Source organism: Oncorhynchus nerka, linkage group LG13, assembly GCF_034236695.1.
Source record: "Oncorhynchus nerka isolate Pitt River linkage group LG13, Oner_Uvic_2.0, whole genome shotgun sequence".
Lineage (NCBI taxonomy): Eukaryota > Metazoa > Chordata > Actinopteri > Salmoniformes > Salmonidae > Oncorhynchus > Oncorhynchus nerka.
The window spans coordinates 71,371,740-71,383,375 of NC_088408.1; the positions used below are offsets into that span (position 1 = coordinate 71,371,740).

The 11,636-nt window shown below is 41.4% G+C and overlaps 1 protein-coding gene across 1 annotated transcript; it reads right to left on the minus strand.

Moving 5' to 3' along the window:
• Positions 1 to 1,800: 1,800 nt before the first annotated feature.
• LOC115140580 (E3 ubiquitin-protein ligase NEURL3-like) lies at positions 1,801 to 10,487 on the minus strand. The gene is made up of 4 exons (XM_029678920.2): positions 10,341 to 10,487; positions 6,205 to 6,717; positions 5,890 to 6,075; positions 1,801 to 4,934 (listed from the first exon to the last, which is right to left on the minus strand). The coding sequence occupies exons 1-4, from the start codon at positions 10,369 to 10,371 to the stop codon at positions 4,765 to 4,767; spliced, it is 900 nt and encodes a 299-aa protein (XP_029534780.2). The 5' UTR covers positions 10,372 to 10,487; the 3' UTR covers positions 1,801 to 4,764.
• Between the last annotated feature and the right edge of the window lie 1,149 nt (positions 10,488 to 11,636).

An 11,636-nucleotide genomic window follows, 5' to 3' on the forward strand; every position in this document is an offset into this window, starting at 1 on the left:
CCAACTGTTCCAGGCTTCCAGCATCATGTCACCTTACCATCAGCTGAGTCACACCAACCATAAATTAAGAAGAAAGGTGTATAAGAAATTGATATTTAGTGGGTTATGGCATTGGTTTCAATGTGGCTCAAGTCACATAACTGGTCGTGTTAAACTTGTGGCCTGTGATCTGCCTCTTGAATTTAGAAGGTGTAGCCTAGCTCTTCATTAACAGTGTAACACTGCCACTTAGTGGTCAGATTAAGTATTTTACCCAACATCATGTTGCCTAAAGTAAGAGTTACGGGTTAGGGTTTAGGGTTATGGTTATGGTTAAGGTTGAGCCAGGGTGTTGACATGAAGCTAAGATTAGGGTTGGGGTTAGCGATTTTTGGGCCCATTTCAAAATGCCTTTGAGGGGCCCCCCATACCCTACAAAAGAGAAACATGTCCATGGACATTAATCTGCTTTGATTATTATTATCCCACAATTGAAAATAACTCTTTCAAAACCTATTTTAGAAGAGAAATTATGCTGCCACCATAATACATGAAAACACAGAGGGTTCCAATATGTGTTGTGTTGTATTAGATTTGACCCAAACTGGTCGTTTTTCATTTTGGCCAAAAAGTAAGAATATTTGTCTTGCAGTGTTAGTTAAAGGCCTTGTTGCAAAAATAATGAATGATTTGGAGTGGATTTTTTTTAAACACAGGCTTCCTCCTTTTAACTTTGGCATACAGGCCAGTAATGTGAGGTGAATACAATGCTGTTGATCCTCTGTATTTTCATGTATTGTGGTGGCACTGGCAGCATCATATTATGGGTATGCTTATAACCGGCAGGGACTAGGGAGTTTGTCAGGATAAAAAAAATGTAATGAGCAAAGCCCAAGAGAAAAACCCTCTGTAGTTGTCACGCCTGCTCCCGCTCCCCCTCTCTGATGCTCGAGGGCACCAGGCTGCCCATCGTTACGCACACCTGTCACCATCGTTACGCGCATCAGCACTTCATTGGACTCACCTGGACTCCTTCACGTTTTTGATTGCCTGTCTATTGCCTGTCTATTGCCTGTCTATTCCTCAGTTTCATCCCTGTGTCAGCATTAATGTTGTTTTGTTTCCTCTGTCCAGACGCTGTCCGTGTTCTGTTTCATGTCCGTTGTTTATTAAATGTTCACTCCCTGTACTTGCTTCTCATCTCCCAGCGTCTGTCCTTACAGTAGTCTTCTGAAAATCTAAGACTGGGAAAGAGTTTTATTTTTCAGAAGGACAATTACATAGATTTCAATGCCAAAAACACACCAGAATGGCTTTCCATTAGGTATTGAGTGTTCCTGAAGGGCCCAGAATCAGTCCTTAAATCTGCTTGAAAATCAGAGACACGGTTTGAATATTGTTGTTCATCAATGGTTCCCAACCAAATCTACTTTCCCTATGAAAGGGAAAGGGGGATACCTAGTCAGTTGTACAACTGAATGCCTTCAACTGAGTTGGGCAAGGTTGGTAGAATTGTTTTCAGAATTATTCACAGTTGTAATGGCTGCCAAAGTGTCATGTCCTGACCATAGAAAGCCTATATTTTCTATGGTAGAGTAGGTCAGGGCGTGACTAGGAGGTTTAGTCTAGTTTATTATTTCTATGTGGGGTTCTAGGTTTCATTTTCTATGTTGGGGTTTGTGTATGATTCCCAATTAGAGGCAGCTGGTAATCGTTGTCTTTAATTGGGGATCATACTTAAGTTGCATTTTTCCACCTGTGGGTTATGGGATATTGTTTGAATGTATGTGTTTTGAGTTAGTGCACATAACATCTCTGTAGTCACGGGTCATTGTTAGTTTATTGTTGATTTGTTTTTGTCATTGCTAAGTTTCACTTTATTCATTGAAATTATGTGGAACTCAACATACACTGCGCCTTGGTCCGACCATCATTATTACGAACAACGTGACACAAAGATGCTTCCACCAAGTATTAGCTCTGGGGTGTGAAGACATACGCAATCAATACATCTTCATTTGATCTTTTTTCTTAATTAAAAAAATCTACAGTTTCCTTTCACTTTCAAAATGTGGAGTAGATTGTGTAGATCCTTCTGAAAAAAATCCTGTAATCCCTTTTCAGTAATTTGGACACAGCCTTTAGCCATGGTATATTGGCCATATACCATAAACCCCCGAGGCGCCTCAGTAAAAATACATGTTTTGTAATACCCGTGGTATACGGTCTGATATACCACAGCTGTCAGCCTTCAGGGCTCGGCCCACCGAGTTTGTAATTCTGATTATAACATTTCTTTACAAAGACATCTGATAACACAGAGTTACTAGGTAGATGTGGGTGATTACCTGCATGGCAACATACAGTCGCTAGTGACAGTCCCTTGCACAGTCTTCACATTTTGCCAATCAGAAATACTATCTCATCCCTAAATGGGCACATTTATATGCCTACATTTGCGCACAGGCCAAGTAGATATAGGCCTACTTCAATGCATATGCATCTTTACTCAACATTGACAGGAGCGCTCCAAACAAAATACAATGACTAAATTGACAGAACTTGTAAATGGGATTAAAAAAAACAAAAGTTATTTCTCACAAGTGTAGCATACGTTGTGCACTCTGCAAACAATGTGTCCATTCTGACAATGATAATGGGAAGACTGGAATAATAATGTTAAATGCATTAAAATGAATGACCGTAACCAATGTAAAAAACATTGTAGAGTCGAAATGATAGGAATTAACTGTACATTTACTACTGGTGATATATGTAATGGGGAATTGATATAAAATAAGTAACAATCGAAAGCAAACAATTCACACAGAGTCCCAGCTGTTTTGAGCCCCACCAAAATTTGCCCACAAAGGACCACCGTGCCACCTTCCTGTTCAATTGAGCACAGTACAACAAGGTGAGTCCAAAAATGTATTGTATGCTGCTGCATAAATGACTTAATATGCCAGGGAGATATGTATACTGTAGTTAAGAAAGTAATACTGATTGTATGTTGTGTAGTAAGCTGTTAGTAGCCAATGTGCCTCACCCTAATAATTTGGTCCCTTTTCCACTGTTCTGACTTGGTGGTGTGCATGTAGCCTATAGCCTGTTTTAGAGAAATGTAATCATATAATATTGTAAGATGTTTCATTGTCTGCTTATATACCCCCTTTATTTATCCTACGGTTCTGACTTGGTGTTGTCACGGATCCCTCCGGAACACCTGTCCCCTATTTCCACTGATTAGCATTTGTATATGTGTCCTTTGGTTTCCATTTGGAGGGTCGATTATTGTTACTATGCCCGTTGGTGCGTGTGAGTACCTGTGCTGTGTGTTTTGGCTTTCGTGCCATTGTGGATTGCACAGATGATTACAGTTCTCATCCTGTGTGTTAATCATTGTGCGCATTTGTTCGAAGTACTCCTCGCTCTTTTATTTGGGTTTGATAAGAGCGTCTGCTAAATGACTTAAATGTTAAATGTAAATGTAACCCTGTGTTTTTGTATAGTGTTTGTTTGGTCTTCGTCCCCGTGCCTTTACACGGCACGCCGTAATTTGGGTACAATAAAAAAAAACGATTACGCATTCCTGCATCTGCCTCCCAATCCTTCATGCCAACTGACAGGTGTACAGGGAGTATACTGTAAGAACGGCCCATGTTTTCAATTATGTTGCTGTACATTTCGAAAGTGCAGAACAAATAGTTAAATTGACTACGTCCGTCCTAGCTCGCTCATTCATGTCTTAATCGTAATTATGGATTGCTTCTTATCCGCTCGCCGTCCCCTTATACCATAGTTTGTACATCTCAATTGTTAGTAAAAAACACATTTGTTTAAGAAAATCAGCCATAATAGATATGGTTTTTTTAAAGGCAGTAAATGAGTCTGAATGAAGTGTTTTGCTGCCAGACAAGGCTCCGCTGATGGCCAGTGGTGTTGTGGTCAGGTGTTGGTACTGCTGTTGGGACTGCTGTGGGGACAGTTTTGTGTAGGCCCTAGCAGTTTGTGGGCACCGTTTGTCAATGTTGTAGTGCAATTAATGTATTGTTTAGTGTTGTGTAGTGGCTTTGCTGGCATGCATCCCAATATGTTTTGGGGGAGCTTGCCCCACCAAGATTTACATGCTAAAATGGCCACTGGCACAAATTGTCAGGGAGAGCACATTCTGAAGAGAGCAGTGCATTGTGCATCTGGGCGCATGGTCAATCAGACGTCAGCGTTGGCCATGCGGCATTTATGGTGATACGGCCTCAGCAAAAGTCATGGCAGGAATGGCCTCATTAGAAGTCAGGGTATTACATTTACATTTAAGTCATTTAGCAGACGCTCTTATCCAGAGCGACTTACAAATTGGTGCATTCACCTTATATTAATACTTATTGCCCTTCACAGAGGAGTGCAGAGCTGTTGTCAAGGAAGTGAGTTTGTGTTTATACAGGATGTACCGCCCCACCTACCATCAACCAATCATATCAATGCTGAATTATACAGAGCCCTCACCATTGTTAAACATTTTTGGGAGGCACATGGCGATGCGTTACAGAGCTCGATATGGCCTCTGCATGCCTCTGGAGGCTCCACAATTGTGTCACACCCTACATGTGGAGCCTCCGACCACATTTTCTAATCAAACATAAATTGGCTTTTAGTCTAGGCCTCGTCAATGGATTAAGTCACTGAGATGGGCGCAAATATATACAAATGTATATATTTGATAGTGCTCGACTAAAACAATCTCTGTCGACCAACAATCGAGTAATTGGGGTCAGTCCTACTGGGTCATTTAGTTTGCAGGAAGCTCTTGATGTTCTGGCGACACAGAGGGCAGTTTCCAAACTCCTGGATCACTCTGATGGCACACTGGAGACACAGGCACTGGTGGCCACACTGCAGGCTGATACAGGCCTTCTGGCTCATACACACCGCACAGTCCTCCACGCTCTCACAGTCTGCAATCAAATGAGATATGCTCAGTTACATGACCTATAAGGTCAAGTGGGACTTTGCTCAGGGTGGCTAGTGTTGTTGTGTCCATAAGGTTGATCCGGGTGTCATTTCTGCTAAACCTAGGATATGGCAAAGTTACAGGGCTGGGGGGAGGTATTTTAAAAAATTAAAAAGGTTAAAGCTCATTTACTGCACTTCTACACAATTTCAAAACTCTAAAATACTATTTGGAGAACAGCAAAAACAAGCTAAACTGTCTCCAGCCATTATCACCTTAGCTGCTGTGGCTTAATTCACCTCAACACATGTCATACAGCAATTCGCTGCTCCACCATAGCTCAGCACGGGGATTAAAAACTAGTTTAGTTTCATGTCAAGTCAAACATCAGTTACCTAGTGTCCTAGTCATCTACAGCCACCTTCCATCTCTGCACTGTTTTGAGAGAAAAGTCTCGCTGTCCACCAGCCAGCTCCGAGGTGTCCATATGGGCCTAAAACATGCTCTCTGCTACCGCGCCAGTCTGCTCTGAGCCATCTGCATGGTCCTAAAGCCAGCCCACTGATACCACTAAACTGCATTTGCCTTTTAATGGGGATTGAAATTGTTGGTGTTGAGAGCTAAGGTATGGCAACCGCCATACTCTGCCATACCCAATAGATGCCCCTGAGTCCTACAGTACGTGAGGCTATCATATACTGTATCTATGTCCTTGAACAAATGTGGCTTAGATGTTTCTGTAAATGTTAAGCTACACAAGTAGTACGTGTGTAAAATGTTAACTTGTAAAAATGTTAGGTTTGCCAAGCATGTGACAATAGAAACATATATATTTATTTAAAAAAATCAAGAATACCTTAGATCAAATATCAAGATATTATACTCAAATGAAGTACCATTTTCATAAAAAATATCCAAAACAAGATAGCAGGAATGTATTGTATAATTGTGATGCTTACCTGATGTCTGCTTATTGGCTGGACGGGGAAGAAGTTGGCTGTCATGAATGTAATCACAAATCTGTCTCACATTCACATAGTTTTCAATATTGAGTGAGGTGTGTCTCTGAAGAGCAGAACAGGAGGAACGCAGTTGCGGAGCAGGACAGGACTTTTGAATCCCCAAAAACTCTTTCTTCTCCGACCCTACACGAAATAACCAGATTTGTGGTTAGTCACTGACACTGACAGCTGGACATCATTTCAAACCAAGAAATCAAATTAGGTCAGACTGCACTGTTCATTCATACATGTTCCATTGATTTCTGAACTTACCCAGTAAGAGCACAGAGCAGGTCTGCCCATAAACGTCAATCATGGCCCACAGGGGACGGCTGAGGTCCACTCCCTTCAGCAGTTTGTGTTTTCGGCTGTTTTTTCGTCTGTTGCCATTCCTGAAATACATTCTACCACCATGGGAGACCCAAAACTCCAGCTCTGAGCCTGGCAGGCAGCAAGTTTCAGGCACAGGAGCGGCCCAGTGGCCAGGGAGGTCTGTGAGGTCTGGGATGGCCAGGGGCGGCAGGGCTCTGGCAATAGGAAGCACATTGGTGAAGCCCACACGCATGGCTCCAAGCCAGGTCAGCTTGCACAACTCCACTCGCAGACGCACCCTCTCCTGGGGCCGTACCGGGCGGCTGCTGAAAACCAGGCCGTGTCTGAAGGTGACCCCAGTCCTGTCTGCCCGCCTGGCCCCCTGGCTCAGGCTCACCAAGGCACCCATCACTTCCTTATGGAAGGTCAAGGGGCCCAGGCAGTGGGGTCCACAAATGTGTGCTGGCTCAGACTCTAAAGGAGATTAAAAAAGAGCAACTACAGTTAATCATTGGAATGCTACAGTACCTCAGTCATGATAAAAAAAAAGATGGTTGTGATCAAACAAAACTAACAAAGAATGTATGTCTGAAGGTGACTGAGAATGAAACTGAAACTGCTTCACTGAAATAAATAAAAATTGTGCCAACAAAGTAGATCAGTATAAAGAAGTCTAGTCAAGGGATCTGAATGACAACTTGTTTCGCATTCAGTAACTTTAAATCTCTAATGATATCTGGTGCCATTCTAAAGTGTATAGTGGCTCATGATAACAATAATCAATACTAAATGTTACTTCTAAAATAAAAAATTAGATCAGTGTTATTAGCTAACTAGTACAGGGTGGATCCTTTGAGTTTTGCATTGAAACTGCCAGCAGGAAAGGCTGTTATAGGTATAGACATAGATACATAAATACAGGAGAGTAACCTGGTTAAGGAAGAGGCTTGTTCACATCACATACTCGTTTACAATGCACTCAGCAAGTTATCTGATTTTGGCCCCCATTACATCACATGTCTTAATTTGTTTCAATGTCATTATTCAACAAAACATAAGTTGTGATTGAATATCACATTAATAATTACCTAACCCTCCTTTCAACCCAGATCAGACAAGCCTTTGGAAAGCAGATCTTTTGTCAGTAGTAAATTAAATTGCTAGTCATGCCAAAAAAGCAATAAAATAAAATACTTAGCCAATCAACTGAATAGATGACTGGTTGCCACACAATCTCTTATTCTACTGTCCTCTCGGAAAGGAAGTCAAATCTGTTAAAGATTTGCACAGCCATATGTAACTGGCCATGTACAGTATGTCAGTGCTGTGAATTACTGGCTGTACTGTCATCTGTGCCTACCGGAATCCCTTGACAAATATGTGTATGATTAATTGAAGGAAAAATACAAAATCTTTGAGCGGTTTCAGAACTGCAGAAGAAAGCTTTTCTGATCTACTTAGAAATAAACTCAGCAAAAAAAGAAGTGTCCTCTCACTGTCAACTGTGTTCATTTTCAGCAAACTTAACGTGTAAATATTTGTATGAACATAAGAAGATTCAACAACTGAGACATAAACTGAACAAGTTCCACAGACATGTGACTAACAGAAATTGAATAATGTGTCCCTGAACAAAGAGGGGTCAAAATTAAAAGTAACAGTCGGTATCTTGTGTGGCCACCAGCTGCATTAAGTACTGCAGTGCATCTCCTCCTCATGGACTGCACCAGATTTGCCAGTTCTTGCTGTGAGATGTTACCCCACTCTTCCACCAAGGCACCAGCAAGTTCCCGGACATTTCTGGGGGGTATGGGCCTAGCCCTCACCATCCGTTCCAACAGGTCCCAGACGTGCTCAATGGGATTCAGATCCGGGCTCTTCGCTGACCATGGCAGAACACTGACATTCCTGTCTTGCAGGAAATCATGCACAGAACGAGCAGTATGGCTGGTGGCATTGTCATGCTGGAGGGTCATGTCAGGATGAGCCTGCAGGAAGGGTACCACATGAGGGAGGAGGATGTCTTCCCTTAAACGCACTGCATTGAGATTGCTTGCAATGACAACAAGCTCAGTACAATGATGCTGTGACCATGACGGACCCTCCACTTCCAAATTGATCCCGCTCCAGAGTACAGGCCTCGGTGTAACGCTCATTCATTCGACGATAAATGCGAATCCAACCATCAACCCTGCTGAGGGAAAACCGTGACTCATTCAGTGAAGAGCACTTTTTGCCAGTCCTGTCTGGTCCAGCGACGGTGGGTTTGTGCCCATAGGCAACGTTGTTGCCGGTGATGTCTGGTGAGGACCTGCCTTACAACAGGCCTACAAGCCCTCAGTCCAGCCTCTCTCAGCCTATTGCGGACAGTCTGAGCACTGAAGGAGGGTTTGTGCGTTCCTGGTGTAACTCTGGCAGTTGTTGTTGCCATCCTGTACCTGTCCCACAGGTGTGATGTTCAGATGTACCAATCCAGTGCAGGTGTTGTTACATGTGGTCTGCCACTGAGAGGACGATCAGCTGTCTGTCCTGTCTCCCTGTAGCGCTGTCTTAGGCATCTCACAATACGGACATTGCAATTTATTGCCCTGGCCACATCTGCAGTCCTCATGCCTCCTTGCAGCATGCCTAAGGCACATTCACGCAGATGAGCAGGGACCCTGGGCATCTTTCTTTTGGTGTTTTTCAGAGTCAGTAGAAAGGCCTCTTTAGTGTCCTAAGTTTTCATAACTGTGACCTTAATTGCCTACCGTCTGTAAGCTGTTAGTGTCTTAATGACCGTTACACAGGTGCATGTTCATTAATTGTTTATGGTTCATTGAACAAGCATGGGAAACAGCGTTTAAACCCTTTACAATGAAGATCTGTGAAGTTATTTGGATTTTTACATATTATCTTTGAAAGACAGGGTCCTGAAAAAGGGCCGTTTCTTTTTTTGATGAGTTTATATATACATATATACACTACCGTTCAAAAGTTTTGGGTCACTTAGAAATGTCCTTGTTTTTGAAAGAAAAGCACATTTTGTTGTCCATTAAAATAACATCAGATTGATCAGAAATACAATGTAGACATTGTTAATGTTGTAAATAACTATTGTTGCAAGAAACGGCAGATTCTTTTATGGAACATCTACATACTGTAGGCGTACAGAGGCCCATTATCAGCAACCATCACTCCTGTGTTCTAATGGCATGTTGTGTTAGCTAATCCAAGTTGATCATTTTAAAGGGGTTAGGGTTAGGGTAAGGGTTATTCAAAAACCCTTTTGCAGTCATGTTAGTCTGATTAAAGAAGCAATAAAACTGGCATTCTTTAGACTAGTTGAGTATCTGGAGCATCAGCATTTGTGGGTTTGATTACAGGCTCAACATGGTCAGAAACAAATTACTTTCTTCTGAAACTCATCAGTCTATTCTTGTTCTGCGAAATGAAGGCTATTCCATGTGAGAAATTGCCAAGAAACTGAAGATCTCATGGAATAGCCTGACAAGAATAGAATGACAAGTTTCAGAAGAAAGGTATTTGTTTCTGGTTATTGTGAGCCTGTAATCGAACCCACAAATTCTGATACTCAACTAGTCTAAAGAAGGCCATTTTTTTGTGTCTTTATGTCTTTCAGTAAAGCAGTTTCAGTTTCATTCTCAGTCACTTCAGACATACATTCCTTGTCAGTTTTGTTTGATCACAACCATCTTTTTGCGTCATTAATCAGCACAACAGTTTTCAGCTGTGCTAACATAATTGCAAAAGGGGTTTCTAATGATCAATTAGCCTTTTAAAATGATCAACTTGGATTAGCTAACTCAACAAGCCATTGGAACACAGGGCATGGTTGCTGATAATGGGACTCTGCACGCCTATATAGATATTCCATTGAAAATCAGCCGTAGGACATTTCTAAGTGTCCCCAAACGTTTGAACGGTAGTGTATATATTGTACTACTAATGTTTGTAGATATAAAAATCAACATGAGACCATTATAATATAAGTGATAGGTCTGTATCTATGAAAATGTACATATAGCATTATCATTTTCCTCCTATAACAATTACAACACAGTTGTCATCATTCATCAATAAGAGGCCATCCTTACCCAGGTTTCTGCTGACCATCTCCCTCACCATCTTGTACAGGTTGCTCTTCGTATGCTCTGCAATCTATAGTACATACACCTACAATAGGTTGAGTATAGTTCTAAGATGGTGAGAGTGTTTTGATACTCCTCTCAGTCTGCACATGTGCCTGTAGTTTAAACACAGATCACAACTCATCACATAAGGAAAGAGAAAGGGGGTGGCTAAGGGGAGGGACAGTTCTCTGGAAAATATCTACGTTCTAACAACGGATGTTGCTTATTTCTTCTGGTGCTAACACTCACTTGACTCTACTGAGTCATGTCAAGTCAAAAATAAAATCTATCATATGATTACTACGCGTTAGTTATTGTACTAAAATTGTGGATTTTTTTATTCGTTTTATGCAACACCATTTTACATTTTATGATATCTTTGAAAACAGTACACGTTTTTTGAAAGCATGATCAAACTGTTGTAGGAAATAAACCACAGTTTCTAACATCTATAGCACATCATATAGGTATCAAGTTAGAGTTGTAATCACTTTCATTTCACATCATTCAGATCTAACCAGGTTCTTTATGTACAGTGCCTTCAGAAAGTATTCACACCCAATGTTCCGTCTGATTGTTTTCGGCACTGAGCAAATGTCAGTTCTGCTAAGCTCAAACTTCGAATTTTCACAATGTTCGTGCAACTTCCGTTGTGTGTTTACTGTGAACACTGAGGCTGTACCCACTTTAAATGACAGTTTTAACAGTGGCCAAGTAGGCTACTGTGGCTTTTTGGTCATAATGTAGGCCTACCAGAGTGGCTTACCATCATAAACAATGGAGTAAAAGGCATCCCATAACATTTTCACATGGAAATAGCTGTTCTGTCAGTAGCAGCAAATGTGTGGTGTTGAATGTAGGCCTACATTCCATGAGATTTATGAAAAATATGCAGGGCTTGACATTAACCTGTTTGTCCATGTGTCCTTCAGACAAGGAGGTGACTGAAAATGTTGTGTTATTTGATGCAAGATACCACTTCACAAAATAAAATGCATTATTATTCTAATACCAATTTTATAGAAAAAACAGACAAATGATGATACCCTCTGCCTATTGACTACTTAGCTTATTTAAGACCGTCTCAAAATACAACACTGCCCCTTTAAGACATAAAAAAGCTCTTTACCTGACTCACTTTTTAAATATGGCTAGAGATGTACACATTCTGTGCTCTTGTAGGAAGCAACCACTCCCCCATCGTTGACTAGAAATTAGCCATAACTGGGCCAATAATTCACTAACCAGCAAAGAATATGA